The sequence below is a fragment of the Mercurialis annua genome, linkage group LG5 (assembly GCF_937616625.2).
Source record: "Mercurialis annua linkage group LG5, ddMerAnnu1.2, whole genome shotgun sequence".
NCBI lineage: Eukaryota > Viridiplantae > Streptophyta > Magnoliopsida > Malpighiales > Euphorbiaceae > Mercurialis > Mercurialis annua.
In genome coordinates, this window is record NC_065574.1 from 6736983 (window position 1) to 6759301 (window position 22319).

Below are 22319 nucleotides of genomic sequence, written 5' to 3' on the forward strand. Positions count from 1 at the left end.
TATCCCTAAAAGATCAAAACTTAATTGATTGTAGTCCCTAATTTCAGTTTATAGTTTTAGTTTTTGTAATTTTCCAAAATCCCATTCACTTAACTTTTCATAGGGATGACAATGTAGCAAATTGTTCGTTCCACATATAATTCAAATAAGTATGTATATACAGAAAAAAGTAATTTACAGTAAATATTCGTGGACTATTCTCTCTTTTCAAGTAGTTTTTAAATTTTAATTATTTGTAGCCAAGTTTCTTTTAACTTTTATTTTACAATTTGATTGTTTTGTCGTTATTTTTGTGCAATTTTCGTCAAATTTAATAACGTGGAAGCTAACTGAAATCCTATATGGACAATTAAAATTTAATCTTGGTCATGCGGCGCCATGTAATTAACACAAAAAAATTGTGTTCATGTAGAAATACAATTGCCTCTCTATGTCATCAAAATTCACGAAAAGGTGCAAAAATGAAAGCAGCATAGTTGAGGTATAAATTAAAATTTAGGTATAAATTAAAATTTAGTAATATATGTTTGAAAAGAGAATATAGTTACAACCAGTGTAAATTATCCAAAAATTGGGACAATTATGAAAACCAAACAGATAAATGAAAAATTATATTGAAAATAATTTAGTACGGTGAATATTTGGCTTGGGAAGAAAACTCCTACAAATAAAATTTGAGTCATTTTCCCTGTCTGTAAGTTGTAACATTGTTTCCCGAATTTTCTCTTAAATCTTACCAGTCACCTTCCATAATATACAAGACATTTTAAAAAATCAATTTTTTTTGACTTTTTAAATATATTTAAATCTTTTAAAAATTGTGAATCTATTCAAATTTGATAAATTCGTTAGAAACCTATCCAGTTTTTCATAGTTGATTTAATTATATTTATTATAAAAATTGAATATTTGAAGTTCTTCTAAAATTGAAAAGATAAAAAATTGTCGATTGAGATACCATATGAAATGAAAAAATCAATTTTAAAAAATATCGAACAGATTTTGAAAATTTAGATAGATTTTCAACGAATTAGTCAAATTTGTAGTAACATTTTAAAGGTTCGGATAGATTTTCCGAAGTCGAATACATGCATTTTTAATAGACTTATTTAGAGGGATTACGGGCTTAGCCCATAATAATTAGAGATATACGGCCTTAATTATGAAAGTTGACGTTTGTTGTTTCATCTCCCCAAATTCGCATTTTAACCTTTTTCCTTATAAATTTTATACTTTCAAAAATTGAAGATTACGGTTCCAAAATATGAGAGATTGCATGTGCTGATTTGGGCTAGATTTTCGCATTCCTTTTCTCCATTCAGTCGTCCGTTTCCATTTATTTCAAACTTCCCATTTTCAGTTGTGGTTCATATTTTTGAATTCAGAATCATAAGTCTGCCGCCATCGCCCGCCATTGCCCGCCATCGCCGTTTGTGAAGAGATTGCCTACGTTTTCAGAAAATTACAAATGCTTTTTCCACAGCAGAATCATTAAAAATGGTGAAGAAAATTAGGGTTCATGGGCGGGTCCGAAGTTTGATTTCAGTCTAATCCTTTGTTAATATGAATATTTTGGGTTAATCACATTTTGTGTGTTGTTTAATCCGTTTTTTATTTTTCTTTTGTGAACGATGTTGTTGATGAATGGTGGTTCGATTTTTTTGTGTTGCACAGCATGTTGCACTCTAAGTGTTTGAAGAAATGCTTGTGAGAATTGTAATATTTTTTGGGTGTTGGATAACCAATGGTTAACATTGGGTAAACCGTTAGGTAACCTGTAATTTATGTTTTGAATATATCATTAATAAAATCGTTAGTAAACAGTTGTTGAATTTTATGTTTGTGGTTTGATTTTTTTATGTTACACAATATGTTGCACTCTAGGTGTTTGAAGAAATGCTTGTGAGAATTATAATATTTTTGGATGTTGGGTAACCAATGGTTAATATTGGGTAAACTGTTAGGTAACCTGTAATTTTTATTTTGAATATATCGTTAATAAAATCGTTAGTAAACAGTTGCTGAATTTTATGTTTATTGCTAGTTAACCAATGGTGTACTAATAGTACACCAATGACCTTGTTTTTAGTACCTTGTTGGTTAACAAATGGTTAATCAATAATTTTAGATTTTAAAAAGACGATTTAGGTTTTATTTGACGATTATTCTTGCGGTGATGAAGGCGGAGGAATTTGTAATAGAATTTTCAACTAGTTTAATAAAGATGGAGGTTTGAATTTGTAATAGTTTTGTTTGTTGGTTAACCAACGGTGTTAGTATACCGTTGGATAACCAAAATCGTATTCCTGAGATTAAAAAATATATTTTAGAGAATATAACAAAAGTTATTTTTTTTTAAAAAGTACAGATTGTATTTTTCAAAACAAAAAATTTGAGGTAGAATTCTTGAGAATATTTTATCTTTTTTTGATATTTATCTAAAAAACCCTTTTTAATACCATTAGGCCTATATATATTATGCAGTGCATGCTATAGTTATTTTATTTTGGCAAAAATACTTAAAACCCCCTCACCTTTGACTTTGTTTTCAATTCCACCACCACGTATGAGAATTTTCAATTACACCCTATTTAGGGTTTTCAGTTTTCACCTGTACCCCAATTGACTAAAATTACCTCTTTTCATTTAGAAAAAAATTTAAATTAATCCTTCATTTGTATTTTTTAAAATGGAAAAAATAATGATACAATCCCTCTATTTAGTTGGTTTTAATAATTTTATCCTTAAATTACCAATTTTTTTTATTTGGGGTGCAGATGAAAACTGAAAACCCTAAATAGGGTGCAATTGAAAATTTTCCTAGGTGGTGGTGAAATTGAAAAAAAGTTCAAAGCTGGGGGGTTTTTCAATATTTTTGCCTTTTATTTTTTACAGAATAAACATTACTTTATTCAATCATTGTCTCATCATAATATCATATGATTAAAAGAAGTACACTAGAAGATCAATTATACAATTTTCCTTAATCTGCGTCTAACATATTGACCATTAATTTCAAATTAATTTAGATTGAACCAATAATTTGAGCAAGAGAGAATCTTTCTGATGGCAACAAATTGAAAACTGTAGCCATGGACATGCAGCTGTACTTTGTGTCATCTGAGAGGGTAGTGGCAAAAGTTGGCCGGTCTTTGCGTGGTCATGAATTCTCGCCGGAAAGTCATCGGAAATACGCCTAGCTTCAGTCAAGTTGGAAGACAAAAATATTCCAAAAATAATGAGAAATGAATAAAAAATGGCACTTATCACCATTTGACTCTTCATCCTGGTCTATAAACTGGGAATTAGGAGTGCAAATTTTTATTCAAGTAATGGTGAATTTGGATTTAAAAGTTAATTACGTTTGGTGTTTTATTGGGACAGAACTCTATATAAAGTTTATTTTTCATATTCAAATTGGTTTGCATCAAAATAGTAAGTTGAATAATTTGCCGATATTACAATTCTTTGAACAAACAAAAAACTTATTTTCATGATAATTTGTTTTATCAAGGTGTATTGGTAACAACCAATAAATCATTTATGAAAAAAAAAAGGGTGGGGATTTCCGCACTCCTTAAATTGATTTTCACACTCCAATACATTTCATATTGACTACATCACCCTCACATCTTTTTCTCATCTTATTCGTCTCCACCCCATTTTACCTTTTTCTTTCTTTCTCAAATAAATTCATCTCTCCACAAATATATTTTTATTTTCAACCAAGACCCACCATCACTCTTAACCTATGTTTAAACTTTAAAATATTCATATGTATTATATGTATCTTTTTTACATTACTTTCTAGCACATATTAAATTTCTATGCACAGTTGTTAAGAGTTAGAATGATTATTATGATTCCAATTTAAATTTTAATTTATAGAAATTAAATCATTAAATTTAATAGGGTTTTTATACTTTTATCTTAAATAGAGTTTTTGAACATAAATGTTGATTTTTAGCTGTATGTTTATTTGAAAAGTACATTGATTAATTATTTAATAATATAGGATGATGATAAAAATAATTATTTTATGGTGTTTAAATAAAGAATTTATTATATGAAATTAAATTAGTAATAAATATATGATACCATTACATATGCTTTTAGTAAAAAAATTAAATTTGATATTATGAATATAAAAATAGATTAATAATAAATTTATATAAAGTTAATTTTATTTGGGCATGTTTTTAAATGCACAATCTATTTAAAGTTCCTTATACATTTTTGAGAAAAAAAATTATATCTAAAAAATATCAAATAATATAGATTTCTATGAAAACAATAATAAAATGTGATCTATGTATATAGTTTAATAAATAATTTTTATATAAATATATGTATCAAATTATTAATTTTAAGTTAAAAAAAGAACATAAATAAGTAAATAAGATAAAAAAGTTCAAAATGTGTCAAAATATGTTAAAGTTATTGGAATCAAAGAGTTAAAAAAAATAAAAGTATTAAAGAGTGCGAGATTTTAAAAGTATAAAAGTAAGGCTTAATCACCGAAAAATACCAAATCTATACGTTTTGTGTCAATTATAGCCAAACCTTTAAAAATCACCAGATTTAGCCAAACCTTATATGTTCTGTTTCTTTTTTAGCCATTTTTGAATCGAACCGGTTTTTCTGACACTGTGTCGTCCATGTCACCGCCAACTAAGAAATTGGCTGACATGTCGGCTGAAATATTTAAATAAGGTTTGGCTATAACTGACACAAAAAAAATAGGTTTGGTATTTTTTGAGTGAATAAAACTAATTTTAAATTCAAGCCAATTTTTAAGTTTAATAATTAGTAAATTAATTATATCATTTATGAAATTTATATATATTTAAAAATAATTAATAATTAATATTTTCTATTTAATACTAATTTTAATTAATTTTAATTTTTTATTAAACCTAATTAAACCTAATAAATTTATATTATAATATATTTAATGAATATGTAATTAAAAAAATGAATTAATATATTACTTAAAAATTAATGTTGAATTAAATTTGGTGAAAGGATTTAATGTTCATGATGATTTTGAACTTGATTTATTATTTTTAATGTTGTTGAGATCTTGATATGACTGGATTTAGGTAATAAATAAAATAGTTATGTGTAAATTAAGGTAAGTTTTTGGCTATGCCGAGTAAAATAACATATGCATTTATACTTATAAACATCATGATATATATTGATTACACCACAATGAGCTTCACTTTTTAAAGAAAAAAAAAAGAGAAAATAATTACACTCGTCCTTTAAATAAGCAGTCTATTCAGTGATTATTTTTATATTTATGTGTGTATAGTTTAATTACGAACACTGTCGTATGTTTGTTGTGTATATTACTCTCAGATTGCTCGTTGGAAGACGAACAATTGGGTCTCAAACGACAGCGGTGTCAAAGAACCGACGACTGGAATTTAAAAAAAACAAATTTTAAGATGAATATGACATTTTTTGTTTTTAATAGAATTTAAATTAATTATATATCCATCAAATATGTAAAAAAATATTTATTAGAATTATTTAAATTTAGTAAAAAAATAAATTAATTTTAATTAGCGTTAAATAAAAATATTATTTTTTAAATATATATGAATTTTATTATAATATAATTAATCATTTAATTATTTTATTTTAAAATTAGTTTTATTCACCAAAAAATACCAAACCTATGCATTCTGTGTCAATTATAGCCAAACCTTATTTAAATATTTCAGTTGTCATGCCAGCCAATTGATTAGTTGGCGGTGACGTGGACGACACGGTGTCATAAAAACCGGTTCGATTCAAAAATGGCTAAAAAAGAAACAGAACATATAAGGTTTGGCTAAATCTGGTGATTTTTAAAGGTTTGGCTATAATTGACACAAGACGTATAGGTTTGGCATTTTTTGGTGATTAAGCCTAAAAGTAATAAATGATATCTAATGAAGGATGTTAAAGTCATTTACCACCAAAAGTGGAGTGTCATTATAAATAGTGGAGTGCGAAAATCCCTACCCAAAAAAAAAATACCTAACATTCTTTTTGATATGAACAAACATCTTTGTAACCGAAATAAAAAATGCTTAACAATGTCTATTTTTTTTTGTTGGAATCAAAAAGACATTCTTTGTTATGACTAATTTAGGATTATTTTAGTTAAATTTGTCGAGAAAATAAGATTTCTTTACCACCTACTTTTTTTATTAGCAACACTTTGGAATCTAGATTTTCTTTTAAGAAAACTAAATGTGTTTTTCACTTGAATTGAATTAGCCAACTAAATACAGTGTATTAAGAGCAAGCATATCCACAAAATCTCAAACCCACACTATAAAATTTCTAAAGTCTCGATGGATTTTTATTAATAATGTACAACTAATAACATGATTTAACTATGAATAAAAAGAAACTAAAATTCTGCAACATGAATCAGTTCCCCGTCTATGCGGAACGAAAACAGAAACCTTTAAACCGAAAACATAAAAACAGAAAACTACGAAACGCCATACTTATAAGAGTAGACTACGAAAATATAGAGTTTCCGAATTTTAAAAGCCTTTCCAAAGACGTAGGATTTCGAGAAGTTTCCGTGCAACATACAATTCCTCGTCTTTACAATTTGCATAGTATGGGAAAAACTTGCGAGAAATCTTTAAACTTTGAACTCACTGCCAATTCTTCTTCTGTATCTTTGATCTCACTGCTGATTATATCATCAAATCCTGACAAGAATGGATGACTCAGAAGCATCTCGGCCGTAGATCTAAACTCAGGTTGCTTCACAAGACAAGCCCTCAGGAAATCCTTCCCATCTTCTGAAACCTGACAAGGAATTTCAGGAATTTCAGATTCATCGTCACCAATCTCAACCATTAATTCTTCAGAATTTGCGTACATATAAGAATCCCAAATCTTCTTCCCTGTCAACATCTCAAAAACAATGCAACCAAAAGCCCAAATGTCACTCTCACATTCTTGAACCCCGTCAACCACCGCCTCCGGAGACAAATACATAGTAGTTCCAAATATACTACAACTCTCCCCCAAATTCCTTTTCTTGCTAACCCCGAAATCCGCAATTTTCGGCACAAAATCCCCCCGGTTTTCGATACCGACAAGCAGTATATTCTCCGGTTTCAGATCGCAATGCACGTATCCGTGTCTATGAATATAATCTATCCCTTTCAGAATACACCTTGCATATCTCCTGACGTCCAATTCCGGCAACCCGCGGCCGTCGGACTCCTTAATAACTCTATCTAGGGTTCCGCCGGAAGCGTACTCCAACAGAAGATTGTAAAACACGAAACCACTGGTGGGGGTAGTGGTTTCTTCGCCGTAAAATTGGAGAATATACGGACAATTATTCTGAAAAGTGTTGTAAATTTCTGTTTCTTTTTGCAGTGAAGCTGATTCAGGGAGCTCCGCTGACTTAACCGCCATTAACGAGGGATAAAGAGAGTTGGGTTTCTTTAAAGTAGCCGAGTGAACCGAGCCGTATCCTCCTTCTCCGAGTAAATTTCCTCTCCGCCATAAAACGCCGTCGTTGCTGCTTTCTTGTTCGAGATTGATCTCCATTGTTACAGTTGTAGAAAATATGGATCATCAGGTTTATAATTTGGTTTCTGTGGTACTATGTAAGATTAATATTATATATAGCCTAGGAATTGGTATGAGAGAATCCGTTTTCCTAAAGGAAATAGGATTGCCGACTCAGGGAAAGATTTGTTTTTAGTTTTTTACATTTAATATCAGCTTATTTACTAATTAAGTAGATTAGTATTAAATGTAGGCGCAAAGGTTATACAGTTAACATAACTAGTGACAGATATGTTAAATTTTTATTAACACGTCCCGCATATTAAAGAATATTTTTATTTAAAATAAAGGTTTTTTTTGGAATTTTATTTTAAATTTAAGTACCACGGTATCTATACAACAAAAAAATAAAACGAAACATATGTTTATGATAGTAGAATATTTAATATTTAATAATAAAAAATAATTAAATATTATAATATTATAAATATTTACTAGTTTGTTTTCAAAATGGCATATGCCATAACTGATGAGTGGAATAATCACTCATAATTTTTATTTTAAACAAAATAAATAAAATAATTATAGAATCACCCTAAAATTAAATAAACATAGAAGTAAACAAATTTCTTCAAAAAAAATTAAATACTTAGAAAAACATTAATTAATAAATAAATATGGCTCATAATTGATGAGAGACAAAAAAAAATAAATTTCTAAACATTTACTTGGAGAATTCTTATGTACCACGCCTAAATAGGAATTTCTCCCAATGCAATTACTCCTATAGAGAGATTTAAATCTTTAAAATTAAAGGTTTAAATAGTGAGTGCTAGAGAATTTTCTAACACTCGAATTCTTTCTATTATTGCCAATGTTAAAACTTTATTTTTAAACTTTTGTTATTATTTTGGTTTCTTAAAATAGATTAATTATTCAAATTAATTATTTTGTATCTTTGTATCAGTTGATCTACATTGTATTTCAATTTTCTTTTTTGATATAATAATATCTCTAACAAAAATAATTTTTTTATATTATTAAAAAGGAAAAATTAGAAAAATAATACCACTGTATCTCATCATATCGCAATTTTCTCTAATTTCTTTTTATTTTTTTGACTTTCAACATTTACAATCTTCAAATGTGAGTGCATTGGATATAAACTAAAATTTCCATATTTTTATAGTAAGATTATCTACTTTTGAAGTACCAATCATTCTTCATTTTTATTCTAAGAGCGCACCTTATTTATAATTGTTAAATAAATAATGTATTTTTTCAATATAATAATTATAATTATACAGCATAATTTTTCTAAAAAGTGGTGTTGGTATCAAGGATCAAGATGAATTTTTTTCTGAAAAAATAGATCCGGTGGTTAAGCAAAAGATTGACAAGGCAATTGATGAGAAGATTCAATGGTTGCGATGCAGTGCTAGCTCCGAGAACCGGGTACGGCAATGCTAGCTCCGCTGCTCCGGTGGTTCTGGAGCAGAACCAATTATAGAGGAGGTTAATAAAAAGTGGTTCGTCTTGGGTGCTCTGTGTAATCTGTTTCAGCTTGTGCTTAATTAGTCTAAATATTTAGGGCTGTAAATGAACCGAGTTGCTCGTGAGCAGCTCGGTGTTTAGCTCGATAAGAGCTCGATTCGTGTTAATTCGTATTCTAAACGAACCAGGCTCGAATTTGATTTTTTGTTCGTTAATATAAACGAGCCGAATTCGGCTCGTTTACGTTTACGAACAACTTGATCATTAGTTTCGTGAACAAGCTCGTGAACCAGCTCGAATAAGAATTTGTGAACAAATTCGACGAGCTCACATATAATTCGCGAACAAGCTCGTTTAGATACTCGATTAGGTGTTTGCGAACAAACTCATATTTAAATTAATTTAATTATCTTAAATAATTCAAAAATTACTCCCTCCGTCCCAAATTGATAGGTAGCTTAGGACAAAATACGGGTATTAAGAAATTTAGATTTTTTTAGATAAAGCCAGTTAATAAATAGAAACACCCTCATTTAATATAGTGGCAACTTTTGTTGTCTTTGCAAGATATTCTCTATATAAAATGTGGGTATGTCGGATAATTACTACTCCCTCCGTTCTTTTTTAGTTGTCCATTTAGTCAATTTTATTTGTCTATAAATAGTTGTCCATTTAGAAGTCTCATGTGATATTAGCTATTTATTTTCCAAGTTTACCCATCCCTAATAAATGACTCTATGTTTTAATTTAAAAAGCCTTTATTTAACTAATAGGGCTATAGTAGTATTTTTCTTTATAAATAAAGATAAAAGAAGCACTATCTTGATATGTGCAATATTACTAAATGGACAACTAAAAAAGAACGGAGGGAGTACTTAATAAGATAAATATCTAATGTCTATAAATGGGGCCAAAAAATTGAAACAGTGTCTATCAATTTGAGACAGAGGGAGTATATAGAGTAAACAATACTACATATTTTTGACATATTCTATCAAAACTACGTACTTTTGATATAAAAGAACTCATAATTTTAAAAGTAAAAATAATATATTAAAATTTAAAAATTTAGAAATAAAACCAATAACCCTAAATCTATTAGAAAATGATAAATTAAACTTTCAGTTATTTTTTTTATAATTTATTCAATTCATGTTCATTCATTTAAATTTTTCATGTTCAGTCTGTGTTTGTTTATTTAGCTGCTCCGAAGAGGGGAGCGCGAGCCCATTGCTTCCTCCTCAACACACTTATGAGCCTATATTACATATATCCTTATAAATTTATGGAAAATTCTACTTGGCCCGAAATTATTTAGACACAAAATGGCCAGAAAGGACTTTTCTGCAAATATTCAAACCAGCCATAATAAAGGCTTTTACCGAAAAATTGTAATCCTCTCCAACATTAACCATTATTTGCATCCCAAAAAATTAAAATAGCTGATGGCATTTCAATATCAACACTACTCTTTCTTTTATCTATTTCACTTTTTTTTCATTATTATTTTGAAAGCTATTTTTCATTATTGATATTATAAATAATACTATAATTTCAAAAATTTATCATCCATATTTTAAATTTGAAAAACCTGTTATATTTAGTAAATTGTTTTTAGAAAAAAATAAGATAAGTTATTTATCAAAATATTGATTTATTAAAAAATTAAAATATACTTGACTAACTAAATTCATGTGTTTTAATTTAATTCTTTTATTTTAAAAATAATATTTGTGTCATATTTACTAAAATTAAGACATATTCTCTTTGTCGCAAAACGACAGTGTGTATATATATATATATATATATATATATATATATATATATATATATATATATATATATATATATATATATATATATATATAAGTTTTTTAGTTAGAAATATACTGGTAGCAGATAAAACTTTTGTTAAATAATTAATACATTACTCTTTCTAATGTTTTTTATTAAATGCTACTCCTTCTGTTTTTTTGTTGTCAATCTGACCAAAATTATATTTATTAAGAAATTGTCAATTTTAACTTAAATTACAAGTATAAATAATAATATAATCTATTAATAAATAAATAAATGTTTTGTAAATTAAATTATAAAGTCATTGGATAAAAAATTTCGGTCACCGAGCTATAGTTTTTTATAAAACAGTAACAAAATTATAAAAAATTGTATAATGATTACCGAACTAGAGTTTTTTTTTATAAAACAGACACGGAACTATAAAAAATTATAAAGCGGCTATTGATTTTTTTTTTTTTTTACAAAACGTTTTTGATGATGTGTACAAGAAACAGATATATGAACAAAGGGTCAACCCGACCCCCAAACTTGTGTCTTGAGATCAAATAAATTATTTTTAACCTTTTTAATCAATTAAATTCTCAAATGTGTATTTCGGGTCCAATTAATATATCACTTTAATCAATGAGATCTCCAAATTTATGTCTAATGGTTTAAATAAGTCGGCATTTGAGGTATATATAGAGATTATTTGACCTAAATTAAGAGATTTTAGAGATCTAGTTGGCTAAAAAAGTTTAAAATAATTATTTGATCCCGAAACATAAATTTAAAAGCTGGGTTGACCATTTCTTCAAATATATATAATAATGCAATAAATTGATAACCATTTTGTAACTTTTTATAATTCAGTAATTATTTAATAAAAATATTATAATCCGGTGAGCTTACATATATTTAACTCAAAGTCATTTATTAAGAAGGGATAACTTTGAAAAATAATAATTAACAATATCTTAAAAAAAATTAAAAGATAAAAAAAATTATAGACAAATAAATATTAGATGGACAAATAATAAATAAAATAAATAATTTACAATGACTTATAAATATATATAAAAGTATTTTAATATAAAAACTTTCAATTATTATTAAAGCCACACAATTTTAAATCTAAAGTGCATGTGAGTTGGCAAGTTGTTCTCCTAACTTAAGTGAGGTCACGAATTCGAACCGTATTCGTGTATACGGGCGTTTAAAATTTAGGATCCCCGCAAGGAATCTAACCCGCTCGAGTAGAGATTAGTCTGAATATGGAAGATTTAAAAGCGTCGTTTCATAGTTAGAAATCGTTCATGAAACCTCGTGGTCATACAACAAAAGCCACACAGTTTTATTTAATTGACTAAAACTAATTTAATTGAGAATATTTTAAATATTTATAGAGTTATTCAATTTATAGAAATAGAAACAAATTTGGAATTTGGAATGTTCAAAATAAAAACCAGTCTATTTAAATAGATAGAATGATTAATAACTTTCTAATTAATAGATGGATCACATATATTATTCTTCCTTAACTCAAATTATTGAATTATTTTGCTTTTAAAATATCTAAAAAATAAAATTATCTATATATAAACTGATAATTTTATATAATTGAAAATTTTAATAAATTTTTAATACATTAGATGTCTTCTTTTGATAGTTCAGCTCAATTATCGTTCTAAGCAATAAAGAACCCACTAGAAATTTTAATGTGCTATTATAATTATCATATATCAAAAAAATAAAAAAAATATGCCGTCGATTTTTATATAAAAATTTAAAATAATTAAATCTTTAATTGATTAATTATCATATATTTTTATTAATTATAGTATAGTATATAAAAATCAATGAAAATATAATATTGTAATTTAATTAACTAAATATAATTAATTATAATGTTATTATAAATTAATTTTAAAAATATCAATACAATTAAAAAATTACTAAATATCAAATATATTTATGTTTATTTTAAATTTTGTTTTCATTTAGATTAAGACCCAAAAAAATTTGAAAGTTCCATAATAAATGACGTGATACTAATTTTCCACTAGGCTTTATAGTATCATTAAATTAATAAATCATATGCACTTTAATTAAAGTGTTGATACAAGTAGTCTTCTTGAAAATTTTATTTCGTCATTAATATCTTTTACTCCCTCCGTTCTTTTTTAGTTGTCCATTTAGCCAATATTGCACATACCAAGATAGTGCTTCTTTTGTCTTAATTTATAAAAAAAATACTAATATAACCCTATTAGTTAATAAATGCCTTTTAAATTAAAACATAGAGTCATTTATTAGGGATGGGTAAACTTGGAAGATAAGTAGCTAATATCACATGCGATTTCTAAATGGACAACTATTTGTAGACAAATAAAATTGACTAAATGGACAACTAAAAAAGAACGGAGGGAGTATTATTTTTGCAAAAGTATCCCTATCACAAGCTTTGATTGCATTAATACCCCTTTGGGCCATTCGTGTCCAGAATTTTTCTGGCCAAATAGCACTACCCTAAATTTATAATGCAATACACTTTTTATGTGGAATTTATGTTATTTTAAAATAACACAAAAGGACAAGTTAAGAATAAGACAAAAAACAAAACAAATTTTTACAACATTGAGAGCATGAAAAATGGGGCTGGCATGAAAATAGCTGTATGTATTGTTTGGAATGGTTCATAATAGGAGAAAATTACCCTGCTACAAGTCCCGAGCGATATCTTTTGATGCTTACCGTTGTGAAAACAGCTAAAGAAACAATAAAAATTGGTGTCACTTTGCATTCATGTTGTCCATTATATTTTGAAATGCTTGGATTTTTGAATTCCTATGTCAGTATTTTCTTGAACCAGTGATCATAGTGGTTAATTATTTTAGTAGCACATATTACTATTAATCCATAATGCATTTTCCTGTCATCATAGATAACCAACAACAATATCTTCTATCTGCCTCAATTAATATTGGAACGAATTACTGGCTGCAAATTTAAAATCTTTGTATATGAATGACAGAGACCTTAGAGCATAGGCAGTTTTTTGTTACTACATACTGAAATTCTTGACAATAAATATATTCTTAGTGTTGTTTTTTTAATAGTAATTAAAGCTTTTTAGAATAGCATGCGCGTCGCCTTACAAACTAATTATAATAAAAATTAACTAAAACAACACAGAATACCAATAGTAGTTCCCTGCATGAATTTTATGTGGAAGTGGAACAAGGCTTCTCGCACATAAAATCCCGACCCTATGCCTTCGTCCTGATTTGCCGAAAGGATAAAGAATTTCAGTAGTATGACTTGTTGGATCCAACCAGCTATGAGTAATTCCTTGCACCGCTTCTACTAAAATTCTGTCACTCTTTACGTACAATAAAGGTTTCAATTCCATATAAACATTATATCCCATGGAAAATAATTTAGTCCAAGACTCTCTCACTCCATATTCCTTCATAATCCAAATATCAGCACGGTTATTATAGGCATAGCTTGTACAAAGGCATCCCTTAAGTTCTACCACCATATTCATAAATTTGATACCTTCATCTGCGATCGTAGGCTGTAGCACCTCGTTGAACTGTCGGTTCCTGAGGTCAAACGCGAGTAATATATTGTGGTAAACACTCATCGGTTCTTCGCGTGGAATAACTACCCAATGCAAGGAGGAACCAACAAAAACAGACATTAAATTATTATAATATTTATCATAGTTAGGAGACGGGGTTTCGAGATCTTGAATCCTTGTTGACGAATTATCTTTTAAACTATATATCATAACCCGAAACAGGGTTTCGCTATCTTCTTTCGTGATTATGACCACCTTGTAATCATTCGCTGCAGCATCATACCCGAATCCATCAAACCGAATATCGCCCGTCCAAAATTTACGTACAAGCTGTTGACTCTTGGTCGACGGGTTCCACAAAGTGATGCCTTGATGATTGTACATAGCAACCAACCCGTTACAGGATCCAAACATATCACCATATAACACATTGGAATCACAGCTGTGCTTCAGAAAAGGCACACGTTGCATCTCTAATTTAAGCGTACGCCTAAATCTGGAGTCTAGATCAAGCTGGTATATTGAACCATCTTGGTGGACTTCATTGAAAATAAGAAGGCCATTAGATTTGGATTTGGTGAGATTGAGATGGTAGTTGATGAAGTCTGGACCGTCGATCAAACCACAATAGTATTTGGACAAACATCTGAAGCGTAGAATAGATTTGATTGGCAAGAGAGTTAAGATGTCGAACATAATATCAACATGCAACTCCTCTGACATTGTTAAGTATTTTCTGAGATTTTTCACTCACTCATCTGATCCATGATTGCTTTATAAGGAGTTCGGGTTAATTAATTATATTACTTTCCAATTTCATGGGGATAAGTAATTCTGTTCTCATTAGAGTTGTAATGCAACAGTACTACTTCGTAAAATAAGTTTATTAATTTGTTATTGATAACTTCAAAAGAATCAATTACTACTTTAAAATGCAACTTTCAATAAAATACATAATTCGTGACTAATACAATTTCTAAAAGAGTTTTTAGCCGTTTAAAATAGCTTCTAAAAAATAAATTGAACAAAGTATTTCTTATAAATTTAGAGAATACAAACAAACATATTGAAAAAAATAAAAAAGATAAAGGTTCAAAAATGGAGTATTTTTTTGCAAATAAAGTTTAAAAAGAAGTATCTCTTACAAAATATCTTTCACTACTCTTCAAAAATCTTTATATCTGATACTATATTTCTTTTAGGCTAAATTTTTACCAAAACTTGTTTTGAACTAACTTTCATTTTTTCAACCTTTTCTTTGTTTTTTTATTTTTTTATTTTTTGTTCATTAATTTCTGCACCTACTATGTATCAAATATTTAATTTTTTAATTATTTTATGTAAAATATCGATCTTTTTCGTCAATTACAGATCAACCTAAGGTCAATCAAATATCTACCAATGACAATGTATCACGTCCCAATAAGAACTAATAAAATTTGTCAAATGTCAAGACAAGATTAACATGCATGCAACATGTTGAGATTGAAATTGAGATTGATTCGCGGTATAAAGGTATTGATTTATATTCAACCATTACAATTTACAAGGGTAAGATTTAAAGAACTAAACATGGATTTGCTCAGAAATGCAGGGTAAATTAGATGTAGCAGACGAGAAAAAGATTGGCAATGCAATTGATGAGACAATTGAATGGTTGGATAGGAACCAACTAGGTGGAGTGGATAAATTTGAAGACAAGCTGAAGGAACTGGAGATGTTCAGTATGGTGCTAGTAGAGATGTTCCGATGGGCGGCGGTCCTCAGCCGGGAAGTGCCAGCCAGCTCTGGTGGTTCTGGAACAGGACCAAAAATTAAGGAGGTTGATTAAAAGTGGTTCATGTTCATCTTGGATGCTCTGTTTACTCTGTTTCACATTTGTTTATAAATAATGCAGGTTTATTATGTAGATAACGAATTAAAATGTTAATGATGTATTCCTCTACAACTTATTAATATTATTGTCCAGTCTCAATCTAAATAAATTACTTTCCCTAAAATGTTTTATTCCTAAATTTGAAATCACGTGCTTTAAAGTTAGGTCAATCAGCACTCAGCAACTTGCTTAATTCCTTGTGCAAGAAGGCAACTCATAAGTACAACTTTTATCTTAAAAGAAAAAAGTGAGCATCAAATTCTGTTGCATCTTTTCCTATCAAGCACTTAAAATTAAAAGTATTGCAAGAACTAAAGTTTTTTTTATTCCAAAACATTTTTGAATAACAACTTCATTTTTTTCCGGGTTTAATATACTTTTGGTGTCTCAACTTTTTTAAAAATTACATTTCGGTGTTTGAACAAAAATTTCTAACGACCGAGTAAGTGAACTTGTTAAAAACTTACAAGTTGGTTGTTATTTCCGGTTTCGATCCGGTAGCCCTTAAAAACGCATGTTATGTGGATTAATGAAGTTACACATAGGCAAATATTAATTAAAATGTATATGACATGGAATTTAGGGATTGGAGAATTTTAAAAAGACTAAAGAGCCCTTATAACGGTAATATTTTTTAACTTAAGAACAGAGGACTTGTTCTTCTTCTTCCTCTAAAATTTCTGATTTCTTTTACTTCTACTCTTTCTTTCACATCAATGAGTTCAAAAAGAATGGATTTTTGTTATTGTGACAGGAGAAGCATACAACGAACTTCATGGACAGAACGAAATCCGGGACGAAAGTTTATGACATGCGAGATGGGAGATTGCAGCTATTTTAGATGGAACGATGACGACATGTGCGAAAGAGCTAATCGAATTATACCTGGGTTATTAAGAAAGATTGGAAGTTTAGAAGCTGAACTTGCAAGAAGCTGGAAAAGAGAGAAATTCTTATGGGCGTGGGCAATATTTTCAATTGTAATTCTCATCTTTAAGTGAATTGATTGTTGTAATTTGATGTAAAATCTGTATTGTTTGGTAGTTTTTGAGATTTGTAAAATGGAAAGCACTTTGTAGATTTTTGGGTTAATGAAATGAATGTGTTTACTGCTTTTAATGAAGATGTTGCAAATATATTTTGAGTTGAATTTGATGTAGTAAATGTGTTTGATTAAATGCCTGAACTAAACTAGATCAATGGCTGAATTAAATACCTGAAATAAGTTAGGTATATTGTTGCAGTGAAGGTGTTTGATGAAATGCCTGAATGAAAGTATATTACAGCCTGTATTTGTATGTTTGATACTAGTAAAACTGTAATTGAACAACCTCAAATTCAATTGTAACTTCAAAACTCTTAACCCATAAACTAAGCAAAACAATTGAAATAAACTCTTAATTATAAACAAAAGAAAAAACTTGAAGAATAACTTTTGATTCAATTGTAATTTCACAATTTTAAGTAGTAATATGTCTACTACAAAATGTAACATTCATGTGTTGCTGCTAATCACTAACAACACAGGCAAAAACCCTTAGTAGCCAGATTGACTTCAATTGTATCAGTAGGACAAAATAGATTACATAAACCAGATTGACTTGAGTTCAATCGCTACTTAAGGTAACCAAAAAACTTAGGAACAACCTAAGCTAGACAAAATACAAAATCATGATGTAGACTATCCTGGCAATGTCTCTGGAGCTGGTTTAGACCTAATGGACTCTTGGGTAGGGATAATTGGCACTGAAGACTCAGCTTCTGTACTCTTTTTGTTCTTCTTTTTGGCTCTGGTTTTTGCTCTTTTCTGTGGCTCTGATGCAGTTGCACATTGTTTGCCCCATCTCTTGTAACCCACTGTTCTATCAGTCATGAACTTTGGTTCAGGTTCATTTCCAACCCTTCTTAAACCTTCTCTGTAAACAACCCTTTGACTTGTAGTTTTTGGCTGCAAATAATAAGACAAAACAGAACCATTTCTTACAACCATAACTTACAACCACTAAGATAGTTAATGCATATAAATAACAGCAAGTCAACTTACATTTGTCACAAAAGTGTTTGTTTCAAAGTCATTGTATACACCATATCCTCTAACAGGTTGTGTATGTATTCCTGGAATGTAAGTTGGAGTCTTTTGCACAACTGGATTCTTTCTCACAAATGTCCTAACATTTTCAGCATACCTTCTAGGAGAGAGTACTGGATTGGTGACACCACTATTTGAGTGTGAGGTTTCACTCTGTTTACTGCTTTGTGCCCCATGTGTTGCTCTCACAAACTGAAAACAAATATTGGCATATCAATGAATCACAGCAAGTCAAAAAAAATTGTATACAAATATATGCATTAAATAACTTACTGGCAGTTTTGAAATTCTAGAAGGTTGATCCCCAGTTTGTTGTTGATGCTCCGTAGTGTGCTGTTGATCCCTATTCAAATTAGTATCACTTGATGGAGCTTGAGGGCACTTTTTCCTGTTATGGCCCTTCTGAAAACAGACTTGACAAGTCATGACTCTGCCCTTTCTGGATAATTTATAACCACTAGATGCTTCTCCATCTTCTTTTCTTCTATTTTTTGCAGGCCTGCCAGGCATCTTTTTGAATGGAGGGGGCTGAGGTGGGTCATATGGAGTTTTTTTCCAAAATTTTCTCCCATTCATTGGTTGCATTAGATACATATATGCCTGTAAGTATGTTTCTTTCCTAAACCAATGGGAGATGTAATCTTCTGGATTACCATCTAGGTATGCAATGGCACAAACCGCATGAGGACAGGGTATACCTGTTAAATCAAACTGTCTACAAGTGCAAGTCCTGTTTTTCAAATTAAATGCATAGCTATCTCCAAGGTGCCCTATTTCAAAGCCATCACCCCCATTATATAAAACTTCACAATTACCACTCTGTAATTTGCTCTCATGCAGCTTTTTTCTTATCCTATTCCCAAAATCACCAATCCATTTAGTTGCCAGATCTCTATTGGTATGCAACCTATTCATAACTAAAGATCTTATGTCTTCTAACATGGCAATAACATTCTTTGTTCTAGCTTCAATAATTTTACCATTAAAAGCCTCTATTAAATTGTTATCAACAATGTCACATTTTACCTCAGTTGTGAAGTAAGCTCTGCACCAGTGTCTAGGGTGAGTGATTAGCATGTCATCAAATCCCTTTTGTGTGAGCTGTCTCATTGCCTCCATGTTTTTGTTGAAATCAGGCATGTTGGAGGACTTGGCACACTTCCACCAAAGCTTTTGCAAATCTTCCCTCCTTCCATTCTTTTTCCTCCAGTTAGCATATAGGTGTCTTGCACAACACCTATGTTCTGCTCTAGGTAGCAAATCAGCTACTGAATCTAACAAGCCCTGCAAAACCAATTCACAGTACATAAATAACTAACAGCCCATAAATTCAATAATAGTCTATATAACTAACTAACAGTCCATATGTAATTGACATTTAGCCCTAACTTCCTTCTGTGTGTTTCTCACAAGCTTAAGCTCCCTTCTCTCTTGAATTGAAAATCTTACAAGAGCTTCTTTGAACTGATCTGGTCCACTTAGTTTCATACCCAGACAAAAAGACAATTTATCTGCCTTACTTTTGAACAATGGATGTCTAGATCTTCTCCTTTGTGCATGATCACCATCTTCTTCATCTGTTGTGACTGGACTGTAACATTCATCCTCTTCCTCTGAATCCCAATAATCAGTCCCACTTCCATCTTCCTCTACATCTTGCTTTGTTGCTTCAGCTGAAGGTTCTGCCTCTTCATTGTTTTTGTAAGCTTTGATTTTATCTGCTAGCTGCTTCTTTTTCTCCTTGAAATCCCTCAGACTAGCTCTAGATTCTACCAACTCATCATCAGAGGACATATAAGGACAGTCCAGAATTTCCTCATCAGAAGGCTCTTCCTCATCAGCTGCAACTCCATTACCTTCTGTAGCCTCAGTTCCACCACCTTCACTAGCAAAATTTTCTTCTGCATTTACCTCTGTAGCTGCAATTCCATTACCTTCTGTAGCCTCAGTTCCACCACCTTCACTAGCAAAAATTCCTTCTGCATTTACCTCTGTAGCTGCAATTCCTTCACTCTCACTCCTATCTTTTTGCTGTCCATTATTATTATCATTAATATGTCCAACCCCCACATCTGTAAGCCTTATCTCATCTGCCTCTGGTGACTCAGTGTTAATGTCATTTATACCCTCAGTTATAGAGACATTACCTAAACTACCCTCACCAGTAACTGCATAATGCTCAGTGTACACCTCTATTGTTTTATGCTCTATTAATAACTTCACCAAGTCTGAAATTGACCACTCAGTTAAAAGCCTCAACCCATGTGCTAAAGATTTCCCTGGGTATCTAAAGTGAATCTTGCTAATTTGTCTATTTCCTAGCAAGTTTTGTGTGATAATGGTGAAATTCGATAAAGTAAACTTCTCTATATCAATATCCACATGCCACAATCTTCCCCCATCATAAACCTTTTGAATGCCTCGTAAGTCCCCAATAAAATAACCCCCCCAGTATAGATCAATCACAGGCCTGCCACTAACATATATAAAAATACACTTCAATAAATAATAAAAAAATGGGTGTAAAACAGAGTTCTACAATTTAATAATGAGTTTACAGAATCATCAAAGAATAAAGAAAAAAAATGTTAAATAACCTAATCACTAACAGAAATCACATACCTTGTCATTGTATGGTGATAATCATTCAAGAAATTTGCTTTAGATACGTAAATCAAGCACAACAATCGCGTTCTTCAAACCCCTTTTCCAATCTTGATAGTTTCTTGCTCTTGATTTCAATCTTGATCGAATCGCACAAATTCACAGTAATTTTTTCCCTCAATTTTAACCTAATTTTTTAACTTCATGTAACTCAGTCCCGTTTTGACAGATGAAGGGCAAATTAGGTCATTTCCGTGATCACGTGACTGTCACATATGTTCATTTCATTTAATAAATATCATAATTCCATGTCATTAGTATTACCCTCTGTCTTTTAGCCATGTCATACTCCACATCACCATTTCTGTCAGAAACCGGAAATAACAACCAACTTGTAAGTTTTTAACAAGTTCACTTACTCGGTCGTTATAAATTTTTGTTCAAACACCGAAATGTAATTTTTAAAAAAGTTGAGACACCAAAAGTATATTAAACCCTTTTTTTCCTTAACAAAAATCCAGAATTTTTCTACATATCAAGACAGGTTCCCCTCATTTTCTTGTTAAAGCCAGTTAAGAAAATGAAGCTTGTTGTATTTCTTCCATGGTTACTCATTTTATGCAATCATGCCATATCAAACAAGGCATTTCAAGAGACACCCACTTCACTACAACATCAAGATTTCACCCTGCCAGATAAACAAGTACAAGTTCATGATGGTAACGAAAATTTCTCGAGTTACAAATTTCGGAATTTCATTTTCATTTTTAGAAACGCTTAAAACTCTTAAGCTCTATATTTATAACTAATTCTTGTAAAACAAAAGTTTCCGCGTTTTACTTATTTTTGATTTCTCGTTTTGGCGTTTCTGTTATATGTAGCTTACTTAATCTTGTGCTTGCTTCGTTATAAAATAAGTTAGACTAAGCTTTTTGAACTTGCTGCAGGTTTAAAAAATGGAATGAAAGAATATGAAGAAAACCATGAAATTTTTCATTCAGTGAAGGGAAGAACAGGTGGACATGGGAATTCGAATATTGTTCATCAGCCTGGCCCTAATCAAAAAAGTGCTGCAACACTAACAGCAAAGCCTGCTTTCTTTCTGTCAGCTATTTTTATGATTGTAAATTTGTATGCAAGTTTTGGATTGGAATTTGATAGATTTTCCTATTCTCACACTTAAGAACAAATTGTGCAGATGCATTGAAATTCTGATAGCTACATGCTTGAAATAGTTGAGAATTTTGATTTTGTTACTGATTAATTATCACCAATTATTATGTGATTTGTACTAAAACTGTTTGAATTATTAATGAGTAACTTGATTTTTTACTTTTTTCCAATAAGTTACA

The 22319-nt window shown here is 29.9% G+C and overlaps 3 protein-coding genes and 1 long non-coding RNA gene across 4 annotated transcripts; 2 read left to right on the forward strand and 2 right to left on the reverse strand.

The window, feature by feature from the left end:
* Positions 1-6357: 6357 nt before the first annotated feature.
* Positions 6358-7669, reverse strand: LOC126682859 (mitogen-activated protein kinase kinase kinase 20-like). The gene has a single exon (XM_050378623.2). The coding sequence runs from the start codon at positions 7576-7578 to the stop codon at positions 6613-6615; it is 966 nt and encodes a 321-aa protein (XP_050234580.1). The 5' UTR covers positions 7579-7669; the 3' UTR covers positions 6358-6612.
* A 6135-nt stretch (positions 7670-13804) lies between these two features.
* LOC126682691 (F-box protein CPR1-like) lies at positions 13805-15285 on the reverse strand. Its single transcript, XM_050378438.2, has one exon. The coding sequence runs from the start codon at positions 15119-15121 to the stop codon at positions 13994-13996; it is 1128 nt and encodes a 375-aa protein (XP_050234395.1). The 5' UTR covers positions 15122-15285; the 3' UTR covers positions 13805-13993.
* A 1429-nt stretch (positions 15286-16714) lies between these two features.
* LOC126681044 (uncharacterized) lies at positions 16715-17371 on the forward strand. Its single transcript, XR_007641313.2, has 2 exons — positions 16715-16898; positions 17029-17371. It is a non-coding gene; the product is annotated as an uncharacterized LOC126681044 (long non-coding RNA).
* A 4061-nt stretch (positions 17372-21432) lies between these two features.
* On the forward strand, positions 21433-22299 carry LOC126681043 (uncharacterized). The gene is made up of 2 exons (XM_050376412.2): positions 21433-21686; positions 21915-22299. The coding sequence occupies exons 1-2, from the start codon at positions 21548-21550 to the stop codon at positions 22148-22150; spliced, it is 375 nt and encodes a 124-aa protein (XP_050232369.1). The 5' UTR covers positions 21433-21547; the 3' UTR covers positions 22151-22299.
* The last annotated feature ends 20 nt before the right edge of the window (positions 22300-22319 follow it).

What these genes read in the sequence shown, in the direction of transcription:
- LOC126682859 (XM_050378623.2), bottom strand. Translation starts at nt 7,578, where the DNA reads ATGGAGATCAATCTCGAACAAGAAAGCAGCAACGACGGCGTTTTATGG.
- LOC126682691 (XM_050378438.2), bottom strand. Translation starts at nt 15,121, where the DNA reads ATGTCAGAGGAGTTGCATGTTGATATTATGTTCGACATCTTAACTCTC.
- LOC126681043 (XM_050376412.2), top strand. Translation starts at nt 21,548, where the DNA reads ATGAAGCTTGTTGTATTTCTTCCATGGTTACTCATTTTATGCAATCAT. An exon ending in ACAAGTACAAGTTCATGATG is followed by an intron (nt 21,687 to 21,914) that starts GTAACGAAAATT and finishes AACTTGCTGCAG; the next exon opens with GTTTAAAAAATGGAATGAAA.